Here is a 26,144-nt window from a genome sequence, read left to right on the forward strand (position 1 = left end):
CTGCAGCCACCCAGAACAGCCCTCCAAGGGCTGATCGTGCTCAATTCAAATGCAGTCCTCCGGGTCGTTAGCAGGGTGTATTTGTCATGATAAGAGGACAGCACAAATTGTAATGTTTTGTTCGCTTGATTTAGAACTTCGTTGTTTGCACAGAGGGTGGGAGGCTTGCTCCGTGAGCGCCGGGCTGTTCCCCAGGCTGCCCCGGGGTGACAGCAACCGCCCGGGACCCACGGGGCGGGAAGGGGCTCGCCCGGAGCAGAGGGGCTGCCCTGCCGACCGCACCGAGTGGCTGCTGTCCGCCACCCCAGCCAGAGCACAGCGCTTGCTGAGAATGACCATTCGCCGCGTCCAGAGGGTGCAGGGATTGGGAGCTCAACCACCCCCTGAGGTGAGTGACTTTGGAAAATTTCTGAACCTGTTGCCCCCACGCCAAAAATGGCACCTGTGACACCCATCGTGCTTGGGTCCTTGGCAGTTTCTACCTAACAAGCCCTGGGCTTCCAGCAGAGCCTGGCCTTCAGCAGAGGGCAGCTCCCGTGATCGTCAGTCTTCTCTCCACCCCACCTCCTGCACCAGCCCTCTGCCCCATTAGGGCCAGTTGGGGCCCCATCCACAGGCCAGCCCTCCGCCCTGTGCTCAGTGCCCTCTGGCCACCAGGAACTTGAATGGCCTCCCTCCAAGTCACCAGGGAAGGAGCTCTGGAGCCAGGTGACCCAGGGCCAAATCCCAGCTCCACCTGGTACTGTGTGACCTGGAGCAGGTGGCTTAACCTCTCTGTGCTCAGTTTCCCCATCTATATAATGGGGTTGATAATGCCCACCTTATAGGTTGTTGTGAGAAGTAAGCGATTCACTGTGTCAAATATACAGGACAGTACTTGACACGTCATCAGCACCAGGTAGGCAGGTGTTGCTGCTGTCACACCGCATCACTAACACAGCAATGCGTGAAGAGCAAGGACTCAGGACCCTGATTGTGTTGAGGGTAATGTGCACGTTTCCCTAGTGAACAGTTCTGGTCAAGTTCAAAAAGAAGATTCATTAGGGGGACAGCAGTTACACTAAGTGGCTCTTCAACAGGACCTCTAGGAAAGAACAGGGTCAGGGCTGGACCTCCCCCCCATCCCCCCTCAGACCACACCCCCAAGGCTTCATGGGCCTGCGCAGTCCCGCTGGCAGGGCCCTCCCTCCCTCAGGGAACCCACGCTGTTCAACACTCTGCTGTCACCTTGAAATGCATCATGGTATCTCTGGACTTGTGTTTGCTAGGTGAAGTCTAAGGGGACAACGTGAGGGCCCACCTGTCGCCGCCACCCCGTTCACACACAGCATGGACTCCCAGTGCCCCTGTGCACGGGAGGTCCCTGAGCCTCAGCGCACGTACAGGTGAGCCCGCAGCAGGAAGCCCGCAGCCCTGAGAGGCCATGCTTTCCGTTCAAACCACAGCTTGCTTCTACACAGAGCGAAGGCAACAGCGTTCCAAGGGCCACACGTGACCAGGAACCCTGTCTGGCCCTCTGCGCGGTATCCCTCGTGCTGGCCGACCACTCACGGTGAACTGACAGGAGGCAAAGATGGTACCCAGCCCCCGCCTCGCCCCCGCCCCCACCCCGGGCCCTTCCTCCTGCATCAGCCAGGGCAGTGTTGAGAGAATGCGCGTCCATCAAGAAGGGGAATAAAAGGTTGAGTTTTGTGCAGCATTTCCAACGTTTGGTAACAAAATACACATGCACGCCCAAACTATAAAAACTGTCATTTCACATCCTCCATGTACAGGTAAATGCTCTTATATTTGCATTTAAAGTTGTCATTGCACAATACAAAGAAAAGCGGACTCCTGCTAATAATTTAAATTTTTAATTTTTCTTTACTAGGGCATTAAACAGCAAAATTTTAAAACCATGACATAGAGAATGTGGAAGAAAAAAGCTTTATGTTTTAGCACCTCTAAGGGCACTTTTTTCCTGCTCTTTGAAGAAAGGGCCAGAGTTTTCATTTTGCACTGGGCTCAGCACTCAGGCCCCACCTAGGTGACGCAGGAGGCTGCTTCCCAGGAGAGGGAAGTGCCCTGAGGAGCGTTCTCTTCCGGAACAGGACACACTTAGGAACGGAGGGACTGGACGTGACACAGAGCCCGGCACTGTACTCGTGAGCCACCTGCTCGGCTGCTCCCCCTCCACGGAGCCTGACAGCCGGACCCACACACCCTGCCCAGCAGGACGCCATGACGCTGGAGTGAGACCCTCGAGACACACGAGGGACAAGCGCCCTGGACTGCGCCAGTCCTGGCCAGATCTCCACTGTGGGCCCAGAAACAGCTGGGGCCTCTTGCCTGCCTGCACCAGCGGCCAAATGGCCTGGAACCTTCCTCTAGAGGGAGGAGGAAGGGAGGGAGGGGCTCTCTGAGGGCATTCAAGCTCCTATCTGTCATCATGGCCCTTTTTTAAAACACAAAACACAGAGCAATAGCATAAAAAACTATGCGAACGCCCGTAAAAATACCAAGCTTCTCTTCTTCCTGAATAGACCCCATATCCAGGTTCCAGGCCTGGGTTTGAAGGCTGGGCTGTACCTGGTTCCTGCAGACAGGAACCCTCACCCCCTAACTCCAGGCCACGTGGCAGGCATCCCCCGGGCGACCCCACAAAGGGTCAGGCTCTCCCTCTAGGGGTTCAAACGGGAAACTTATAACTTAAACAAAACGCGTTGTTTTAGGAGATGGTTAAAAATTATCTACAAATGATAACCATTTAGATGAAGGTGGGGGAGCACACGACAGGCCTTTTTGGTCATAAGGGCTGAGTCCTGGCACCTAATTTTTACACAGCCACGGTACTCCTGACGGATTTCGGAAGCCCAAGACCTCTGGCTGCAGCCATCGTGCCGCGATGCCCAAAGCACAGTGCCCAGGGCTGGAGTTGGTGTCCCTCCTGGCTCAGACCCCCGCGGCTAGCCCTGAACCCCTGCGAAGTAACTTAGATGCACCGGAGCCTTCCTCGGGGGATGCTGTGGCCTCGGCGTGTGGCGAACCCGGGCACACGCCCGACACACGCCCTCCCCGTTGGGCCCGAATGCCCCGAAGCCGGCCGAACTCACATCTTCCGGATCTGAACGTCTGTGAACATCAGACAAAGCCCCTACTAGCATTCTGAAACCACAGTGGGGTTACTAACTATAAAACCCTGTCTTTGAAATTACCCATTTTGGTGAATGAGGCACCAACTTCTATCCATTCCTACAACTCAACATCTGAAATGGGGTATAAAAAAATGAATTTATCTGCAAAGAACCAAATTACTTTTATTTTGGAAAAAAATGTGTGAATTGTGGTAACAAGTACCTATTGTCACGTTTAAGAAAACTGACTTTATTTAAAACCTAAATCGAAAATCATGCTTCATATTTTGGTCTTAAGCTTTGAACTTCTGATCTGGCCACGGGATAGGTCTTATTTTTGTAATTCCCTCCAATGAGGCAGGTAATGATTATCTGCATCAAGTCATTCAAATGTATTACAGCTGTTTCAGAGGTCAATTAAACTTCTTAGCATGACTAGAAACGTATTTCCTTTAAAAATAAGTTAATACAATGAGATTTTCTAATTATAAACATATGCTTCCTATTTTAAAAAATCTGTCTCTATCTCAAACTCATCAGGAGGTGTTTTGTGAAGTTTGCAAATGGAAAATCATTTTTTTCTTCCTTCTTGAGCAAGCTAATGATCAATCAAGATGGACAAGGCCTGAAGTTCCTGACCGAGGCCAAGAACAAGCACGGCTGCCCTGCAAGGCTCAGCTGTCCCACAGAATGACACAAGGTCCCCGTCACTACCAGGGCAAGGCCAACCCCTCCCCCCATCCTTTCATGTTCCAAGGGCCATTTACATTATTTTAGCAAATCTCAACACATTTACCTCCTAGGCCTTCTTCAAATCAATCCTTGGACTACAAAGTAACAGGTGGTAAGAAAGAGGAAGGATGAACTGCCCTCCCCAGTGCTCAGGAGAGGGACAGACTTCAGCCAGAGCCCAGAGTCCCGGCCAGTCACCCGGCATTTCCCATTACAGGTACAAAGGCAACTTAATTCCATACACCGTGATGGGGTGGCCGCGTGGAGGGGGCAAGTCTCAGGTCTAGGGAGTCATATAATCCCGGACGGAAATCTCAGCCCAAGCCTGCAGCTGAGCCTTTGCGCTAACAACTCACTTATCTCCCTGAGTTCCTCACCCAAATTCCCAACTCCTTTCATTGGTTTTATTTTTTCTTTCCACTTCTGGTTACAAAGCAAAATCAGAGTTTTTTGGGGTTTTTGTTTTGTTTTTTTTAGTCCCTTCCTGCAAGCTATTTCCCCAAGTGGATACCAATTCCCTAAGAACCCCTCCCTCGCAAGGAAGTTGCCTCCAGCCTCGACACACAAGTCTTGGGGAGCTGCCTGCTTCCTCAGTGAGCCCTGCCGGTTCCTATGGAACAGTCACTTTCTCGAAGGGCAACCTGGGGGTTGACAGACGAAGTCGTAACGGCAGCCAGTGCCAGCATCCGCAGCACCCTGCACGGTGACCTGCCGCTCCCCAGCCCCAGGCCCACCATGAGCCCCATGTCACAAGCGAACTCAAGCACAGGGAGCCACGTAGGCGAGGAGCTGGCAGGGCTGGGCCGTGCAGAGGCCCCCGGCTCCCCAGCAGACAACAGCGCTTCCCAGCCCTTCTATCCACACGCACGCCCCTACTCCCCCAAACCAGACAAACTCGCTAAAACCCTCACACAGCCCCTGCCCCAAGTCTGCTCCCAACAAAGCTCAGACTTGGGCAACATCCAAATGACACCCTGTCACCTTCCCTGCCAACGGTCTCTCGGGTGCTGAGAACTACTTTGTCTCCAGGATTTGTGGATCCCGGAGAAGATTACAATTTTGACAGAACGTTACGACTAGGACAGGCTTGCTGGTTAGGAAATCTGGTCGGGGATTACCTATGGAATGTGAAGTCCCACCAGGCACAAGAATCGCCTGCCTTACTCCTACAATATACCCAGAAAAGTCAATGAGGAATGGCTCTCGGTTTGCATGGAGGCCTCTTGGCCTTCCCAACGTCTAGCTGGAAACACCTGCAAAACAGAAATCTGCGCCACTGTCACTCCAACATACCTGGAGCCAACAGAGCCAAAAACTAACAGAATTCAAGAGGACAACCTCACGCCCAACACAGGGACAGGACAACGCCCCAGAAACTCTGAACTCATCCCTCCTCAAACCGTGACGCTCAGCCAAAGACGACACCGTCAAGTTTTTCATCGCGCAAGAGTCACCTGGAGGAAGGGAAGCCTGTCCTAAAATGCGTGTAGCATCTCACCTTATCAGAGCAACACCTTTGGCCAGAAGGGCGGTTCCCAAATTGGAGGTCGGCGTTTTTGTTAAAAGTTATATATTTTATTTGAATGTGCAAGCGGGAAAAAAAAAAAACTAGTAAAGCTACTGTTGTGATAGCAAAGACACTGTTGCTTGGGATAAGGTGAGGTTAACATTTGACTTAGTAGAAAATGTACCAGGGCAGGTAGCACTCGTGGAGAGCAGAAATCACGAAAGCGGCGTGCAGACGCTTTAGGTTTAGGATAAAGCACACAAGGGAATTAGGGACCCCTCTGTGAGCCACACGCATCCCTGAAGCCAAAGGCTTAATAAAATTTCAGTCAAAATTCCATTTCCATCTGCATTTTAAAGGTTTGCTTATACAGTTATTTTCATTTTAAATGGAAAAATGTAGTTCATGGACTAATGCCCAGAAGAGACCCACCTGATTACACACAGTGGCAGGAATATCCACCATGATGGGTGTCCTCCTCCCGGCAGGAAGCAAGGCCACGGCCACCTTTATGATCTCGTGCAGATGTCCTCTGTAACACACACCAGGGCATCAGCTCCCTCCTCTCCACACAACCAAAAAGCAGAGAAATGGCCTGTCGCTCAAGAGACAGGAAAAGCCAGCGCCCTGCTGAAGGGCTAACCTGCATTTCCTCCTGTTTCTCTTACCTAAACTGCTGGCCTCTGCACCCCTTTCCTTACAACCACCAGACAGTTTTCAGATCGACAGGCTGGGAAAACTCAAGGAGGCTAACATGTGCCACAGGTACCAGAAAAGTCTAAGAACCATGACAGGGGATTCAACTGTCTGTTTAAGGCATGCACAGCACAGGCCTAATGAAGCAACTGTTTTTTCAATACGCTGGATTCGGGATCAAAAATACTATTGAAATTTTCATGGAATTCTGGATGTTCTCAACATACTTAAGGGCTAAATCAATACTTTCAATACAATGATTAAAATAAGTTGTGATGTGTAATGCACAGCTCGACACCACCATTCTGCTCTCTGCCAGGCTACCATCCTTGTACAAGTTACGAAAGAAGCCTTGCTGACACACCCACTGCGAAGTCACCTTCCTCGCAAAGGTTTCTTGGTACTGCGCTGCTGGGGCTTTCTGAGACGGGTCCTCAATCTGCAGACGCCTGGCACTGCCACTGCGACTGCACCAGGGCCCAGCTCAGTGATGCTGTCAGGACAAGGTCTGCAGCAGAATTTTCTGAGCTGCAAAGAGATCTTCGGCCAGTGAGGGGAGCCACTGGTTTGGTCTACGAGTGGCTCTAAATGCTGCTGTGGTTCAGACTCTCACAGTTCTCCACTCTCTGAAGACTGTCTATTCCTTAACTGCTTCAAGATGCCCACATATGATGAATAAGAGATGAAAAGTGGGTTAATTACAGTAACTATACGTCTAACACCACTGTAAAGACACACTTTTTTACACAATTATTTTTAACTGAACTTGAAGGTGTTTATTGCGTTCTGTTTTTGGTGGAAGAAACGTCACATACGTTTATTTAGCACAACACCTTGTGAAATACACAAAGCGTAACTGGGGACGAGCATTTTCTACTCCTAGCCCACTTCTGAGGACTAAATCATGAGCTGCTCCACTGGAATGAAGGCTTTCTTGCAGTAGCTGGGCACCAAGTCTAACGTTTATTAATTTTCTCCTTTCAGTATAGGCAGCAACTCACCATTTTCTTTCAGTTCCTAAAAATAAAAAAGGAAACAATAATATCACGCATACGTATATATAAAAAATGAAAACATCTAAACAATGAAAGATTGCATCTATATCAGAGAACCCAAAGAAACACCTCATTGGATGAAAACTCCAGTCCACCAACACACTTGAACAAAGGATCATGCCATAAAAACTGGGCACACTATCAGTACAAAATTAAAGTTAAAAGGCATTCTAAAACGAACACCACCAGATTTTTTAGCATTAGTGAATACAGCAATGAGAGCAACACGATGAAGCTTCCTATTTAAGCAATAGCAATAAACAGGGAAAATGAACTTTGAGTGACTGAAAAAAGAAACGCCGTGATATTAAGGTCCACTCAGATACAATGCACATGACACCTGCGGCCCTACAGGTGGTAAACAGGCTTCACTATTTCAACCAAACCTGGAAAAGCCATGGTACTAGTACGTAAATGTAAAGGCCAGAAACCATTAAAGAGATGAAGTAATTCAGAAAGTTTTTTGTGCCTATCTTTCAGATCTAAAATATGGAATACAGCCATCGAGTTTAAAACATGACGATGGAGGATAAATAAGATTTTCTAGTTTAAGGTAAACACTTAATTTGATAGAACATTTCAGGTTCTCCCTAAGCTGCATGAACATCAATGAATAAAACCACTAAAATCCACTCGCACTGCTCTCTGGATTGAACCCAAAGAGGCATGATCCTGTCACACAAACTCAGACAGCAAGGTCTTGGGATCTTCTACCCATTTAACAAGCAGACGTCCAGCTACGCCAAAAGGCCAAGCAGGGCCTCTCAGAGCACGCCACTCAGAGGCAGCAGGCCACGCGGCAAGGTGGGCGGGCCGGGCGGCCCTCGGGTGGAATCTGGCCACGGCTCCCTGGCTGCGACGGGGCAGACAGCTCCCCTAACTTCCGTCCATGTCGTCACCCGCCGGAGGATGAGACATGGCAGCCTACACGGAGAGCCAGAGGGGCCTGCCTGGCGTGGCGCAGGCCCTCCGGACGCCGCAGTGACTGTGAGCCTGTGGGCTACACAGCAACCGGATCTAAATATTCTGCCTCTCAACTGTTCCTGCGTCCAAACAGCCTGCGGTGAGGAGCCGTTCACTCTTCAGAGGTAACATTAACGCACTGTGTACGTATTAACTAGTAGATATTTTTCTCAGGACATCAGCCTGATGGAGTCACTGAGTCACCGAGTAATTCATTCATTCAATCACCCACTCAACCAAAACAGCCCTCACGGCTCCTGTTGAGCGCAGTCAGGATTAACCCGTTGGCAACACAGCTGAGGCTTGAAGTCGGGGGTCTCCAACCCCTGGGCCACGGACCGGTACCGGTCCGAGGCCTGTTAGGAGCCAGGCCGCAACGCAGGAGGAGCCGGGCCGCAACGCAGGAGGCGAGCGGCGGACGAGCGAGCGAAGCCTCACCTGCTGCTCCCCGTCGCTCGCGTCACCGTCTGAGCCATCCCACCGCCACCCCGCCCCCGCCCCCGCCCCCGCCCGTGGAAAAACTGTCTTCCACGAAACCAGTCCCTGGTGCCAAAAGTGCTGGGGACCACTGCTTTAAGTGACCCAAAGGTGAAGAACTGACCTCTGCCAGAAACAGACCAAAATGGCAACCTAACAGCTATTCCCAGTTATCTTCTCAAAGAAAAATGTTAACACTATCACACATTTCCAAATGTGTAAGTTCTTAGCAGGTGAACACAGAAAGTCATATAACGAACACCCTGTTATATACCTAAAAAGAAGGTGCCCATGCAGCTCAGCTTTAGAATTAAATGAGATTTATTGATTGTATCTCCCCAAGGGCTACCAGTGGCTGAGGTACAGGCTATCAAACATTCAGACAAGAACAGGCTCAAGGGTATTCCGGTCGGAAGACAGTTTGTGTCTTACAAAAATAAAAAATAGATATAAAATAACAAATGCAGATCTATTTTTGTTGCCTCAGGGCTATTCAAAAGCTACTATGTTAAACCACCTTTTTTTTCCCCTCCAGGAATGAGACAGTTTATTGGGGAAATGCCTCACTGGCTTGCTCAAGAAGTGTGATGTCAAACCTGGAACTGGGCAGGAGACAAAATCTGGGCAGATGAAACCGTGGCCCTGTGTTCAGAAAACCTACCGGCACTCAGGGCTGGGCCAGAGTTCTTTCACGGTACGAAAGCATGAGTTAAAAACTTTCATTTTATAACTAGAGACAGCAGTACTTACCACTTGCTTTCCACTTAAAATACCAGGGATCTGACCTCAGGGAAAATGCTCTAACCGGCGAGGCCGAGGAGGGCCTGAGCCCCGGCAGCTCCACCATCCGCCTTTCGTGAAGGCTGGCACTTCTGGAGCAGAGCCCTGCATTCCTGCCCAGGCCCTCCTGTGCCCACCCACTGCCACCCACCTCCCACACCATCATGCCCAGGGTGGGCCTGGGTCGGGGGTAGGGTTTGAGGACGTGAAAGCTGCAGCTGCCCTCTGGGGTCCTGGGCTAATCAGGAGAGCACCGGAGCACACAGGTGCTACCAGGTAGGGGTGCCCTAAGTTCTGGACTTGAAATTCTATGAGAAAAGTCATGTTCGTTTAAAATTCAGTTAGAATTTACTTAAGCAAACCAAAGAAGGAAATTCATCATCAAAGACATATAAGAAACAGCGTCCTTGAAACACGCTTACGATCTGACAGAGTTCTCCAGTGTTCTAGCATCTGAGAATCAAAGGGGGACTTGGAGATGACCTCAGGCCTCGGTGACACAGCCAGCAGGGCCAGGCCGGCACTAGGTCTCAGGCCCCCAGCCCTCAGCCTGGTGCTCTTCACTCCATCACCCAAGTGCATGTGAGTAAAGCAAAATGACACCAGAAAATAATATAATTATGATAATATAAATATAAAAGGACAGGAGAACTTCAGAAGCAGGAGCAAAACACACACTTCTGGCTGGAAAAAATCTATAAATGATTCACAGAGAAAGGCCCTGATGGATATAGAAAGCATATTTCAATATGAGATATGCACGGAAATCCAGAGCAGAGACAGGGTGAAGAAAAGCTGACAACATGGAAGAACTTCGTACAGTGTGAACAAATCAAGTTTTGAGCTCGGCCACACCCAGAGCCGCTCTGAATGCCCAGTCACACTTTGGACCCTGGCCAACAGTCCCACAAGAGCTGGAGGAGGTTCTGAAAGGACCCAGCGTGGCAGGAAAGGCCGCACAGTAAGGGGGCTGATTTGCCCGGATCAGGTGAGAGCTGAGAGAACAACAAGATATTATGGTCGTAGAGATGGTAATGCTGGTCTAGAAGTGATTAGATATGAGGCCAGAAAAGAACATCGAGGACAACCCCAATGAAATGATAATTTTGAAACGCACCCGGGTTTTCAGTTATCTGGGCTCCCAGACGAACGAATCCCAACCTCACCTTAACGATGTCCAGTCCTCCAACAAGCTCCCCTTTCACATACAGCTGAGGGTATGTCGGCCAACTGGAGTAAGTTTTTAATCCTTGCCGAACCTACGGAAACAACAGGGACCCTGAAACCTTCCTGTCAGATTAGGATTAAATGATAATCCTAATGATTAAAACTAAGACAAAGGACAAAACATAAAACATAGAACTTACTTCTTCATCCTCCAAGATATCAAATGTCTCATATTCAACACTACAAAAAAGGAGAAAACATTTTCACAAGAAATACAGTTCTAGACAAAAATTATAAGAACTATTTGGTGTTTCAAAAACAGTCAAGAAAAGTAAAACTATTTTGTTGCTAACAATATTTACTGTGGAAAAATAGAAATGATTTTACTTCTTAATCTGTCAGGTACTACACAGAATAAGTCATCCCAAGACACCAATTTGTCTGGAGTTTTCTCTACACAGTGTCAGGTTAGACAGGGGTCAGTGGCCTCTTTGTAAAGGCTGAGGTGGTGAACATCTCGGCCCCGCACGCCGTGCAGTCTCTGCTCCAAGCGCTCACCTCTGCTGTGAAGCACAGAGGCAGCCAGACAAGGCAGAGATGAAAGGACAGTGTTTCAATAAAACTTGATTTACGTAAGTAGGCGGCCAGTTGCAGTTTGCCAAGTTCAGGTTAGACTCAGCGTTTATGCAGGCCTGTCGTTAGCACCCTCGCTCCATTTCCAGCCCCCTCGGCACTGCTGCTTCCTAACCTACTGGCAGCTGCTTAGGCTGCAGGAGGGAGCAGCCCTGCTGGTGCCCCTGGATGGAGGCTGGGGTCTCACCAGCTGGGAAAAAACATTGCCAACCAACTCTACCCTCTGCAGATGTGCCTTCCACACAGCAATAAACTTATCACAGAACACACATGCTATACTTTTTTTCTTTCTTTTTAATTATTTATTTTTGGCTGCGTTGGGTCTTCGTTGCTGCACGCGGGCTTTTCTCTAGTTGCGGCGAGCGGGGGCTACTCTTAGTTGCGGTGCACAGGCTTCTCACTGCGGTGGCTTCTCTTGTTGCGGAGCACGGGCTCTAGGCGCGCGGGCTTCAGTAGTTGTGACTCATGGGCTCAGCAGTTGTGGCTCGCAGTCTCTAGAGCACAGGCTCAGTAGTTGTGGCGCACGGGCTTAGTTGCTCCGTGGCATGCGGAATCTTCCCGGACCAGGGATCAAACCCGTGTCCCCTGCATTGGCAGGCGGATTCCTAACCACTGTGCCACCAGGGCAGTCCCACGTGCTATTTTCAATATGCGCAAAACCAGTGAAAGTGTTGTGGCTTTATGCCGTGTAATGAACACTACTTGTATAAATTAATGAAAATTCAACCACATCTACTCGGGGAGGATTTCATTACAAGGTGATCAAAGAATTAGTTAAGAATGTAAGACTGAATCCCTGCAGGGAGACTGTGGGTATATGTGCGATTCCAAAAACTGGCCAAAGAAAATGCCACATATAAAGAAACAAATTTTGTTTTCCATAAAACCAAAACCATCTTCATAGGGAAATCTTGTTTACTGAGTAAACAAGTTCCAAAGAAGACTGTCCATGATGCAGGAAACAGTCAAAAAAATAACCTGACAGGATAATCAGCAGCAAGTACCAAAAGAGGAATGTTTGAAAGAAGAGCAAAAATGATTTAAAAAAAAAAAAAAAAAGAAAGAATCACCCAACGTAAGTCTCCCTTCAAGTTGAACTAAGGAGGCAGATCTCCTAATTGACACAGTACGATACAAATAATGAGTTCTGGAACTATCTATAAAGGATCTAAGAAGTGCTGGGCCTAAATGTACATAGGTATATAAAGTCACAGCAGCCAATACATCTCCTAGAAGTTCACTGTAAAGGGTGCTTTTCATACCCAATACACACTAGGTACTCAGCCCCTCAAGGCACGCGTATTTTGGCTAGGGAAGGAACAGACAAGTGCAATAATGGAGGAAAGGAATAAAGCGCCAGGAGCTTCCTCCACATTCTACTGGCTCTCAGCAAGACCGCGGTCCACTCAAGTTAACAGACCCTGGGAGGCGTTTGGCCAGTCTCGAGCCGGGAGGGCACTCTCTCCCAAAGAAGGTGCTCCACTGGGGGTTAACTGGTGCTTCCAATCCAATCAGGATTAGACAGACATGGGACACAAAGTAAAGTTATGGAGATTTTCCACCAAATACTTGAGCGGTGATGGACCTAGGGTTGTCCTACCCTGGCCTCAGGATCTGAGGGGACACACAGGCACTAGGGAGAGGTGGCCTGAGGGCGACTCACTGGGAGCTGTGGCAGAGGGAAGACAGAGAAAGGGGGCGTAAAAAAACGACCAAAGCCAAGCCGGCCTCTCCTACATCCTGGGGCGGGGTGGAAACGAGGCAGCTGGAGGCCACAGGACAAAAGCAACTAGACTCTCCTCTGTGAAATGTCACAATCATTTGAAGAGAACAACTGTGTTTCTTCCTTGGTCCCTAAAGTTGTATTTGAACCTGTGTTACTCCACCCTACCCACGAATGCCCAAATGCTTCGGAGATGACTTTCCGTGTCACTTCACAGGGTCGGCTACTCTATTTAGAGCTACGGTTAGAATCCTTACAATACTGAAAAGAAGCAGTTGAGAAATAATAAGGAAGAAAAATAAGCAGAAACATTTGACAACCCCATAAAACATGTGCTAAGTATCTCCAAACAAGTGGTTTGGTGTTTTCTTTGTTTTCGTTTTTTTTTAATAAATTTATTTATTTTATTTATTTATTTCTGGCTGCGTTGGGTCTTCGTTGCTGCGCACAGGCTTTCTCTAGTTGCAGCGAGCGCGGGCTTCTCATTGCGGTGGCTTCTCTTGTTGAGGAGCACGGGCTCTAAGCATGTGGGCTTCAGTACTTGTGGCACGTGGGCTCAGTAGCTGTGGCTCGCGGGCTCTAGAGCGCAGGCTCAGTAGTTGTGGCGCACAGGCTTAGTTGCTCCCTGGCATGTGGGATCTTCCCAGACCAGGGCTCGAACCCGTGTCCCCTGCACTGGCAGGCGGATTCTTAACCACTGCGCCACCAGGGAAGTCCCAAGTGGTTTGGTTTTTAACCACAAAACTCAATTACAATTTTCTTACCTGGCAGCTCCATCACTAAGGACAGCAAAAGCATGAGCTCTGCAATTTAATTTACCCTATTTCTCAGATCCAGATAATGGATCTTAATATGTACCCTATCAGTTTCATGAACTATTTGGAAACTAGAATATTTTTTTAAAGAAAATTAAAAGCCTATAATACACTTTCCCTAAAATATCTTTATGCATGGTAAGAACTCAGTTATCAACTTTCCTCTGGGAAAGCAGACAACTTTCCTCTGGGAAAGTAGACAAAGAGTTATTCTGATGATTGCCAGAATACCTCCTTTATGTTACCAATAGGTTGGACACTGGCCAGAAAATTCTATTGTGGTCTAAGCTAAAGCATTCGCAAAACGTTACAGCAAAAATAAATAGATAAAAATATATGAACAGATATAACAACTGAAAAGCATCAGTGGCAGAACTGAAAAGTTAGAATTTCTTAAAATATACCATTTGAAAACAAGATTTACTTACCCAGTACTATTTAGTATTTCCAGAATCTGTCTGCTGAAGCCACACTTAGCTTCCTAAATTTAGAAAAAAACAAATTTTAGGATGCACTCCATTTCCCACACAGCCCACTAGCATGGTTGTATCTAATGCTCTGTCAAGGGGGATAGCACCTGCAGAAGGCAGCCACCTCCCAGGGCCTCTTCACATCAAGAGCCGTCAGAGGAATGAGACCTGCACCTTCAGGACTGACCCATCCAGACGTTGTCCCAGACGCACGGCCCCTAGACTTACCTCGGTTTGTACCCACTGGAGATGACCCGTGCTCTAACATTATATATAACCTTTGTGGTCAGAAAGGTCCTGAGTTAAACCCTGAGGCTTCTGCTGCCCCTCCTCTATTTCACTCAGACGGCCTCAACTCCACCTTTCTGCAGTGATTAGGGTCATTGTTTTCTACGCCCAAGTGGACTTCTACTCCCACTTTTTAAATCTACCTTCACACCATAGAGCACCAAACTTTTCCGAGGTTATGGAAAAATCTTACAGTTTTTTTCAAGCCCCAGGATTCCAACTCCCAATCCTGTGGGAAAGACCTGGCACCACATAAACACCTTAACTGCACTAATGATTCTGTTCCCAGAATTTATGCATACTTCCTGGGCTTCCAGGAAAAAAAGGATAAAAATCTGCTTTAAATAACCACCAAGAAGAAAAATAAAAGGTGTAACTCGGGAAGTAGAGAACCAAACTGCACACTCCAGGAGTCGACAGCAGCTAACAGAACCAGTCCAGTGTTAACAGTGCTGACCACGTTAGCTGACAAAGTTTGGCAGCAGGAAGAAATGCACCCCACTGAGATTTGATGATAAAGTCAAGCAAAATGTAGATCACTTTGTTTGATCTCCATAAGCACCAACTGACGCCTGGATAACTTCCTGCTACCACTACAGCTTCATTAGCTAAAGCCAGGAAAAAAAGATTTAAGTGTCCCCTTGTTGCAGATGTTAACATCAAAAGAAATTACAAATAAAACCATTCAAAAGAAATTACAAATAAAACCATTTTTGAGTTCTTTACCTGTTTGTTTCCTTTCATAAAGAGCATCACAGAAGCTTTATTTGTCAGTACTTTGAGCCTGAAGAGAGAAAATTGATATAAAACGGCTGAGCTAAATTATTAAACACCACTTTCACTCCGCTTCATGAGCAGCGTACATCTTTGAGAGAGAGCAGGATGAGAGTCCACAGCTTTGAGTGGCATTAAACAAGCAAACGCACTGACATTTTCCTTTATTTCACTGTCTCCCTGAGCCACTGTAAAACACAATATGGCTTTTTAAGGCAATGAATGTGCCTTCAAGTTGCAATTTAAGCCCATCAACTCACAGAACTAAAAAAAATAATAATAACCAACTCAGTAAGGAATTGTTCAGTAAGGGACCTATAGACTGAGCCCACCCAGAATTTCCAGAACTAGACGTGTGTGTCCCTTTCCCATCATGAGGCCCACATGGCTCTACACTCTTCACGCCCACAAGGTCCCACCTGCAGGGAGAAGCGCTAAATCTTGGAGCACCAACCAACACCAGCTGCTAAAATCAAATGCTCTCGTCTTGACTTTATGTTTGGTACTTTATACCATCTTTCAAACCTCATGATCTAACTTGCTGTCAGGAATGCTAACCATCTGCATGTAGCCTAGAGTCCAGAAACAGTCCGCATCAGGACAACGGGCTGCTGAAGGGCCTCTAGGCCCCAGTGGACAATGGTGGTCACAGCACCGTGTTCTCCTCCTTCCACATGCTCTGGATCATTCATGGCTCCAAATCTCCTCAGAGAAAAAAGGTATCACAAACGAGACACACAAATCATGCACAAAGCTACGTCACATACACTTTCATGTGGTACAATCAGCTAATTCTCAGAAAGACCCCAATCACGCACCTGGAGACCCAACTACCGGGATCCAGGGAACCAAACAGGTCCCTCTGTCCCACCCACAGAGACATGGCCAAGCCCAGGAACTCAGGCTCCTGCACTCTGCTTTCCAGGAGCCCTTTAAATTTTTACTCAAAATATACTGGATATTACTTTCTATGTAACTCTAGCCAGTTATCTGCTGGTGTCTGAAACCACAGGAGATACAAACGCAGCACATCAGGAAAAGAGAGAGAAGGTCTGATGAAGACAGGGACAAAAACAACAGCAAAAGTGTATTCAACACAGAGGAAAATAAACGGAAAGCAAATACAAGTGTATCTGTAAAAAGAAATTAGAAAAAGCACAGCAGTCTTCTGAGGCCACACAGCCTCCATGGCCACCCAGGCCGCACAGCAGAAACCCAACTGAAGGCACTAGAGTATCAAAGGAACTAGGAGCAGCACTTTCTTACCTAAAAGGTAGTAAAGGGTGTAAATCATTTGAGAAAAGGTGGCACTTAAAGGTCAGCTCGACATATATGCAAACTATGAGGATTACTTCATTAATCAAAAACAGATAAATGAGGTGTTTATTATTAAACACTTTTAGAAAATCTCAAAATGTTAAATAAGAAAATTACAACAACAGGAAGTTTTACCTTACAAAGTCAAGCCCCGACTATGAATGGCTGATATGCTGCTGTATTTCAAACTAAATTGCTTTTTAATCCTCTACATTAATTAATATTTATTACATTTAAAATCCTAACTTTAAGTCTTCCTACAGGCCAAAGCCCAAACTTTCTATAAGATAAAGTCTCTGAAAGCAGATTGAGATCCTTCATAAAACAAAGAGATTTTACAGCTCTAAAATCTCCTCGAATTTTTAAATTACCACAGTTCTTCTAAAGGCAGTGAGAAATCCCCCAAGTGTTTACACACGAACTCCATGCACAGCATCTGCTTTCCACACTCAACCACTTTTCACAGTGTTCTACCAGGACAGTGAAAGCAACAGAAGAAAACACAAGTAAGCCAGCTTTAGGCTGTGAGCAGGAACCGCTACTAAAACCTGAACACCAAGACAACTGGACCCCAGCTCCGAAATGGAGAGAACTAAAATTTGGTCGTTCCATGGTGACAATGACATTTCTATAAAACAAAGACTATCCTCTACATAATCATTAAATTGGTACAAAATTTTCTCCAATCCAAATGAGACCTTCCCAAGTCTGCATGACTAGTTTGCAAACGACACAATTATGACTTTGGCATACAAAAGCAAATCTCTGATTTCTACATAGAAAGAGTAATGCAAAAACTGAAATTTTTAAAATGTTTTTAAAATAATAGCAGACAAACTTTTAAAACGCTTACCTTTCCTCTAACTTGGGGGCTTTGGGGCAAATTGTATCCAGTTCTTTAGATGCTTCTAGCTCCTAAAATAAACATACATGTAAGTTTAAGAAACATTTATTATAACATAAATCTCCTTGGTCATGCCATAATACAAAATATTAATGAATCACCTCATCAGAAATACTTTCTATTTATTTCAGACCATATTCATAAAGGTAGAGCCTTAAGAAGTTTATACTTTAGATTTAATACAGCACTTATAAAAGTATGCTTAAATATGAAAATTCTGTATAAGGTACAGTCTTCTCAAGTCTAACCTTAATTATATCAAGTCCTCCTATGAGCTCTCCAGAAACATACAGCTGGGGATAGGTGGGCCAATTGGAATAGGTTTTGAGGCCCTGACGAACTTCTTCATCTGAGGAGATATCGAAACTGCTAAACTGAATTTTATGTTTGTTAAGAATTTCCACCATCTGCTTGCTGAAACCTGCATACAGAAAAAGAAAATCAAGAACTTAATTTCTCTCTCTCAAATACACACAATTTTAAATTAATTCAGATTACATATTATCTACTGAACATAGATGTCTGCCTCTATTTTACCAATGATTTAATTAGCATGGCTGAATAGTATGTAAGGAGGAAACAAACTCCAAGAACCCCTTCTCTGACCTTGAACCACATCACATGTTCGGGTATGGCTTAACTTTTTAAAGTACTCGTGAGTTTAAACAAACAAAAAAAAAAGTATGTTTATTTATCGAAGTTCCTCTTCAATATTAGGTATTTTTCTTGTAGGAGAAACAGTACTGGCCAAAAAGCAGAGACCTCAAGCCCCAGCACCGGCTCCATTCACCAAGGGGAGGCATAGTTCAGGCCTGGACAGCCACCTCCGCCTCCCTGCACTTTCCCACCAATCAGGGGAGTGACGTGGATGCCCAGACAGTCCCTCCCAGCTCTGCTGTTCTGTGAATCTACGAGAATCAACACCGGGTGGAGGAAAAAACTCTACAATTGTTATTTTTAACTACTACTTGACCATACTTGGAAACCCAATTCTGTTTGTTTTCTACTGCCCTTTTACTACTTCCTGTGTACCCATTTCAATAGTTCTCAATTTTTACCATCCCTAAACAGAATAAATTAAAAATCAAGAAGCAATGTGTTCTCTTTTAGTCTAAAATGGATATAGCACATTGAATTTCAAAGCTATCTTCTCTGTTGTTATATATGAACTGTCAGTAGACTGCTGGTATTCTTTCTCATCTCGTGTCATAACTTGACAGTTTCTTTTCTAAAACTATTTACATTCCCCAAAGTATGTAATGTGATTTTATTTTTACCGCACTGTAGTGACAATCGTATGTTCCATGATTTTATTATACTTTTTTTCTGTTCTGTACTTTTTTGACATCATTTTCTTACTATGACGTTAGCACTGAAGAATAAGAGTGTGAATATCAGTCTTTTATAAACCTATTAGTCTTGTCTGAAAAGAGAGTATTTTTCTTTCTATAAGCTAATTCTTCCCGATTGTTTTTCAATACTCTGTACTCTACTCTTTCACATTCCATCATTCTTCTTTTCAAACACAGTCGTAATCCGCTGGAAAATAACCTAGTCTTCAGATTCAAAATTCCTGGAAGATTTAACAGCATCTGCAATTAGTTTTAAATAAAATCAAACCACGAAATTCAGTATAAAATTAATTGTACGAATAGGCTTTACTTGATGTCATGCAAAAAGCACTTTTACTATTAAAACATGGATCTATTACTGGCTCCAGACATTTTTAGATCTGCCGATCATTGAGATGAAGCACCAGTATTTATTTGTATAGCACATAAGTTGCTTTTCCTACAACTGAAGTGTTAAGTTCATGTACAGCCTGAAGTAAAACACTGATTCTGAAATTTTTCATTCATCTGGGAGTTCATTAGTAAACAGCTAACGGCTGATTGCTGATGGTTATTCTGTTGCCAATATATTAACTCATTTCTACTGTAACTGGCTGAGAAAAAGCTTTATTTTTGCTTTAGGCAATTACATGCAGACTAGAAAGATTGATTGGTAGAGTTTCATTTTTAAGGGTTAAAGTGGCAGACTGGAATGTTATGCTTAAGGATAAAATAGTGAGAAGGCTTTATTCTAATAACAAAATGTTTACACCCACTTTTTTTAGGAAAAATGCATGCATGCAATAAAAATATTTAAAAATAGAAAAACCACGTTTAACTGTCCCAGAACCACCATTTCTACCCACAATCATTTCTGCTCATGACAGAAGACATGAATAAGGAACCTAACTGCCCCACTACGTAACAACAACGAGACCCTAAAGAACACTGCGGAACCTGCAATGTTTTTGTGTCTGATTTAAAAAGTAAAACCCAGTTAGATGACTCTCACTGCAGGAGAAATTTCTGCACTGTGGTTCAAATACCTCCTGCTTTGCTAAAAGCTTTGTTAGCAGAAATAGATACAAGAATTCCCAAATAACTTGATTAACCTGCATGTTGAAGGATTTATCATTCTGTTTAAAAAGATGTGCATCTCAGCTCTTCTTGAAAATCATCCTAAAACATGAGAGCCCTCTCTTTCCTGTCCTCCTGAGCAGCACAGAATAAGGATAATCTAATTCTTTGACGACTGAGACCCTATCAACATGTCAGGCTCCTAATACACCATACCATTCTCTAGGTAGAGCCCAAAAGTGAAGGTCGAGAAGACAGAGATGTGCAATGTGCAGGGGCTGGGCTGAGTCCAGGTAGATTCCAGGGCAGACCCTGAAATGGCTTTCAAGGTCTCCTTGATGCAACATTTAAATGTTATTCATTCATGTTTTTCTGATTAACTGAAAGCAAGGTGGGGGCCCGCTAATGAAAAATCAAGTGTAGCTCTACTCCACAAAGGGCGTCCAAAGGGAGTAATGCGTGTTACTGATGGCAGTGCTTTCAAAGTGAATTCTGTGCAAAATATGGAAATACCAGCCACTTGAGCTCATGAGCACTGATAGCCATTCTTTTATAAAGGAGGCTTTGCCTATGCCTCATCTCTAACATACCACCAGAAAAGCAAAAACAATTGTCCACTAAACAGGCTCAGAAAGGAAGAGGGTGAAAGTCGTGTACATTCCTGTAAGAGAACAGTCTGAAGATAAAGACAGTTTGTGTAGCAGTGCACACAGAAAAGGACAAACAGAATCAGAGCAGCATCAGTGAAGGAAGCAGCAGGGCACAGTCACAATAAAAGACTCCCAATTAATCCTTAAGTAGATGTTTTTTCAAAGAATACCAAAACTCTAAAATAATCTATTTACTATATGTGATAGAAAGACATGATGTAACAGAAACCAAAATACTGGGAAACAGAAAAGCCTATTAAAGTGTAGTTATGGGCTTCCCTGGTGGCGCAGTGGTTGAGAATCTGCCTGCCAATGCAGGGGACACGGGTTCGAGCCCTGGTCTGGGAAGATCCCACATGCCGCGGAGCAACTGGGCCCGTGAGCCACAATTACTGAGCCTGCGCTCCGCAACAAGAGAGGCCGCGATAGTGAGAGGTCCGCGCACCGCGATGAAGAGTGGCCCCCGCTTGCCACAACTAGAGAAAGCCCTCGCACAGAAACGAAGACCCAACACAGCCAAAAATAAATAAATAAATTAATTTTAAAAAAAAAAAGTGTAGTTATAAAAATTATAAACAATAAAATAAGTACTTGTACGGAATGAAACTCTGTTTATAATATGTATCTAAAAAATCTTTTTTTAATTCCCCAAGTATTTATCTAAATGTCTGTAATACAGCGTTTTTCCTATTGCTCTGAAATGTTTCAAAGTTTCTTTTTTATTCTACCTCGTTATTTGTACAGTCTTCCAAATGCCACTCAGACGGTTAACATAAAAATGGCTAGAAATACATCATAAATCCAGTCTAATGAAGTAAAAGATAAGCAGAAAAATGATTATTTCTAAGTATAATTCTAATTTATTTGAGTCATCATACAACATCTGAATTGAAAAGGCTCTCCAAGACTGGCTCCAACCCCCAACACCACCAAGGAAGAAGTGAAGTCACAAGGAAGGTAACTGATTTGTACCTCAAGTTATCAAGGCAGGTGGCAGGCATAGGGGCAGTTAGGACTGCAGCTCACCAGTCGTGACATCTAGTCTGCGAGGCTTTCCAGTATACCTATCACCTTCCCCTCTGCTGCCTCAGAATACCTTCCCTAAGCTTCAGTTTTTACCACCTGCCAATTTCATTAGGTTATTATTCAGAAACGATTAAGAGAACACTACTGTTCATTCCCAAAGGAAATAATATTCTACTGGTTTTACTGTAGGTTTCCTGTGTATAACCTGTCCCACCGGTTCCTCCACATCTTACAACCAGTTCTACAGCACTTCAGGCTTCAATGAAGGTATTAAATAAAATCCACTGGACTGATTTAAGTCCCTGTTATTAGGTCACCACATAAAGTACCAGAAATGATTTTCATGCCTGATGGGAGAAAGTGAACCAGTTGCAACATCCATTAAAAACAAACAACCAAAACACAGAGACTATCTGTTGCTATCTTTGGTTAACTCTAGTATAGACTAAGGTAGCCTTTCAATACACAAACAGCAGGCATCTGACATGGAAATACTGGCAAGGAAAATTTTCAAGCATAACTGAGAGAAAAAGGAACCATCTCTTTATCTTCCTAAGATAGAATTCATCATGAAACTTTACGTTTAAAACTAGACTGTTTCATACTTCAATATGTAATTCGCTAACTATACAGGGAAGAATTTACAATTAACTTTATATTGGAAGCTTGGCTATATTATAAAGTCACACTGGACATGCAGTAATCACATCAATAACACACTCAACTTTCCTGCCACCTATCTTAATAAATCCCTCCTGTGCAGTTGAAACAAACACGCATCACCAAAAGGCATTAAATGCTCCATTATGCAGCATAATAATGTTGTACAAGGCACAGTAAAAAGTAAACAACGTAACCCCAATACCAGAGGGGCCAAATAACTCTGAGACTTACTCAAGGACAAAATTCCAAGCACACCTGTGGTAAGACAATAAGAGTGACTATAAGCCACAGAATTGGGAATCTTTAAATTATGAGCAGCTACAAATTGGAATTGACATCAATGGGTGAATAATACAGACATCAGACGCTGAGAGACAACAGGGAAGGCAGAAGTACACCGGGTAGACATAGGAACACTACTGCAATTCTGTACATTTTCAAACTGCTGAATCTGGACTATGTGAATAAAAGGAGGCTGCCAAGAAAGAGAGGTAAGTGTTAAGAGCAAAATTAACTGAACAGCCCAAAAGCCCATTAGTGGAGACAGCGGTCTGGCAGCCGGAACCTAATCCCAACTCTGCTACCCAGAGACCCGAGCGAGTCACCTTCACTGGGACTTAGGCAGTAGACAACAAAGATTTTGAATCAGATGATTTCCAAGATGCCTTTTGGTTCCAACATTCTCTGAGTCTACACTGCAAACGAGTTCTCACACCTAATTACAGAATCCCCTGGGAGTTACGACGTTTCCCGCTCTTCTAAGGGTGTCTGAACACAAGTATCAGATATAGGGCGCGGCCTGCACAGAGCGCGTCGCCTCAACTGCGCCCCTCCCGGGGAGTATCCTCAGGGCAGCCCCTTACCACAGCGCGGCTCCTGAGGAGTTCCCTTCATGAACAACATGCAGGGGGCAGCGTGAGTTAACTTCTTCAGGCGAAGGGTGAGGTCTTCCTTCGGGTGCTCATTACCACTGGGTGGGAAGGAGCCGCTAGACGCATGTCGCTGAACCTTTTTAGTCAACTCTGGGGCGTGGGCACCATCTAATCGGTCCATTTTCTGAGAATTCTAAAGTTAAAAAAGTCATTTAGAGTATGTGTGCATTTCTTCATCATCTCTATATTTTAGGCTCTAAAATTACAACGAGCACAAATCCATAGTTCTAGCCAGTTTTTCAAGAGGTCAACATTATCACTGGAAAAGTTTTTTAAAAATCTGATTACAGATTACCTGCTATGCATCTCAATTTCAGAAATAAGTAATTGTTTTCTTTTTTCCTTTTTGGGAACATACTACGAAAGCGGCACTACTTCTCAAACCAGGTCAGAAAGGATTTCCCCACCCTCGCTGGGATCAAATCTACTCTTAAGTATAAATGAGGTACTTGGGGGACTATGCTAACACCCAGGGGTACCCTGAAGCACTGATGTGCACCCACTTCCTAAAGGAGTCATTAATCAAACCAGAACCAGCCAGATGTTTCATTACGTCCAGGCACATGCCCCAAACAACCAACTTCTGACCCAACTCAGGGAACATTCTGGGTTTACAACCACGTATCTGGAATTTTCTCCAATCCTGGTGGCTGGACCTCCACAGTCCATGCCCCTTTTCCAGGACCCCTAAGGGCAAGCAAACGATGAGACTACAAGAAGAAAGGGCAAAGCCAGGAGCAAGCAAATGCCTCATGTTCAGGGAGCAGGGGAGAGGGCAAAGGAACCAACACAGATAGCCCCGTGGCCGGCTGCAGATAGACAATCTCTTCTGCCATCTTTATCCTTACCTTGAAAAACAGAAAGGTGGGAACAGAACTAATTTCATATTTTTCAGATACTTCAGGAACAGCTTCAGCTTCCAACTTTAAAATAAAAGAATTTAAGCGTGATTATAAAAAGATCCTTTTTTACTACTTCAATATGTAAATCAGTTTCACATGCATTATCCCTTCAAGTAGTTGATGCTTTTTAAAGAGTATGGTACACAAGTTTACGACACATTTACATTTAAATGAGACTCACTGGGCTGGCATGTCATCCACTGAGTCTGCGATATCAAAACAGGTTCAGAGGTTTTTATTTTGTTGCACATTTCAAAAGATGCCTGGAGGCTGTGAATAAAATTTTTGGTGCACTAGCGACCTAGTAAATTTTCAATCATATGCAGCTACGACTATATTGAAATCCATAAATCACTGACCCCAGTTATGTCACGATTACAGTGCTTATTTTCTGCCCACAGCAATTCTTGCTGTTTGTTCTATTGACTAATTTCAAGAGGCAGTACATCATGACTGACAGTTGCAGCTTTCTGCAAATTATGAAGCAAAAAGGAGTATTTCTTCAATAAACTATTGATGTCTGATAAATTTCACTTTTAACTCCTGCAAGGCTGCTGGACCCAAAGCAGATATCTTGCTAGGTTACTTGCTTCCGGGTCTATTTATACATTTAAATGCATTTTAAATAAGATGACCACATTCTATTCGATAATTTCCTTGAAGCCCTTCAACAAGATCTGATGTGGTATCTGATACGTAAACTTAAAACATTATTTAGTAACGTCCTTTCTAAATAATTAGAACACAATTACCTCAAGCTTTTTATGTGGACTTTCTAAACTGTATACTTTGAGAAAAACCGAGATACATTGTATCTTTCCCTCACAGGACTGTCAATGTAATATAAACTCTGAAAACCAATAAAAATCTAAATTCACACTACACCTGTAGGAAATAAAATTTATTGATAAATTCTACTGTTAAAGAGTTTAAACTATATACACTGCATTCTTCAGGAGTGAAAGACCCCCACGGGGCTGGAGACACTATTTTTGTCTGGAGCCCTAGCCCATCAAACGGGCGGCAGTGACAAAGCAGGAAGCAGCGGTCTGTCTTTGGCGCGTGTCTCCAGCCCATACGCCCTTGGGTGCTCTCTTACCACCTTAATTCTCGTTTCTTTACAACGCCCTTTTGAAACAATATTTTAAATTATTTTCATTCTCCAATGTGAAAAATTATATACATTTTAAAGTCGATGTCAACTGTCCAATAAAACTGAAAAAAGAACAAAGAGAAGGTAAAGCATTCAGAGACAGCTATTTAGAAGAGACTCTTTCTAAAGTCTAAGAAACGTCTGTGCCATATTCCTTCATACAGTTCCACACTCAGACCGAAGAAGAGCACAAAGGTGATGACAAAGGCAGCGCGTCACTATCTGTCTTCCGGCTAGCATCTGGTGAGTGCCCGCCACACACTGGGCACTGACTGGGCCAGGATCAGTGAAGACCACCCCCTCGCTGGCACTCCTGGATTCTAACAGAAAAGTAATACAAGTCAAAAACCAGGCAACACTAAGCAGAAACAAGACAACAGCGTTTTAAACCAGAACAAAACAAGCAGCACCCTGACTCATAAAATCAAATCCGATATGCTTTTGAAACTTGATCTCTTCTCATATTCCCGCTGGTTTCCAGTAGGGTCCCTTACTGACAACTCTTCTGGGAAGCAAATGATGCTCTTGAAATTCCTGCCGAAGGCAGGAGGATCGCTACACGTGCCTCCCTTAAATGAGCTCCCAGAAGACGAGATCTTAATAAGACAAAGGCAACGGTGACAGGCAAATCCTCCTGAGCCCGGGCCAGGAGCACCATTAAAGGCAAAGCCGTTCCCCAGAATATCAAGGGCACCTGAAGTCCGAAACCTTCACAACACTAAAACTCTTTGGAAATATTTCTGTTGGATGTAAAACAACATAACCGTTAATAACAATGGAAGTAGAAGATAAATGTATAAATACTAAAAATTTTTAATTTTAATTTTCTTCTGCATTCCAGAGACCAAAGATGGCCAATAAGAGCTAATACCTTCCTTGGAGGCCTGCTCTGTGCCATAAACCACGACATGCCTTTACATGAGAGCACCTAGACCTGTCACAGCCTGGGAAGTATGGGGCATGTAATCATCTCAGCTTCACAGGGGGCCAGGT

General features: G+C 44.7%; 1 protein-coding gene across 1 annotated transcript in view; it reads right to left on the minus strand.

Annotated features, from left to right (window-relative positions):
- Positions 1-6,801: 6,801 nt before the first annotated feature.
- The window catches only part of GLRX3 (glutaredoxin 3), a 30,815-nt gene continuing 11,472 nt past the window's right edge, over positions 6,802-26,144 (minus strand). The window contains exons 3-11 of the mRNA XM_061191874.1: positions 23,945-24,019; positions 23,028-23,229; positions 17,666-17,838; positions 17,367-17,428; positions 15,149-15,206; positions 14,093-14,145; positions 10,694-10,733; positions 10,493-10,585; positions 6,802-7,068 (exon numbers count right to left, since the gene is read on the minus strand). Of these exons, the coding sequence (XP_061047857.1) occupies positions 7,018-7,068; positions 10,493-10,585; positions 10,694-10,733; positions 14,093-14,145; positions 15,149-15,206; positions 17,367-17,428; positions 17,666-17,838; positions 23,028-23,229; positions 23,945-24,019 (807 nt within the window). The 3' untranslated portion in view covers positions 6,802-7,017. The remainder of the gene's footprint in view (positions 7,069-10,492; positions 10,586-10,693; positions 10,734-14,092; positions 14,146-15,148; positions 15,207-17,366; positions 17,429-17,665; positions 17,839-23,027; positions 23,230-23,944; positions 24,020-26,144) is intronic.

The sequence above is a fragment of the Eubalaena glacialis genome, chromosome 1, assembly GCF_028564815.1.
Source record: "Eubalaena glacialis isolate mEubGla1 chromosome 1, mEubGla1.1.hap2.+ XY, whole genome shotgun sequence".
Lineage (NCBI taxonomy): Eukaryota > Metazoa > Chordata > Mammalia > Artiodactyla > Balaenidae > Eubalaena > Eubalaena glacialis.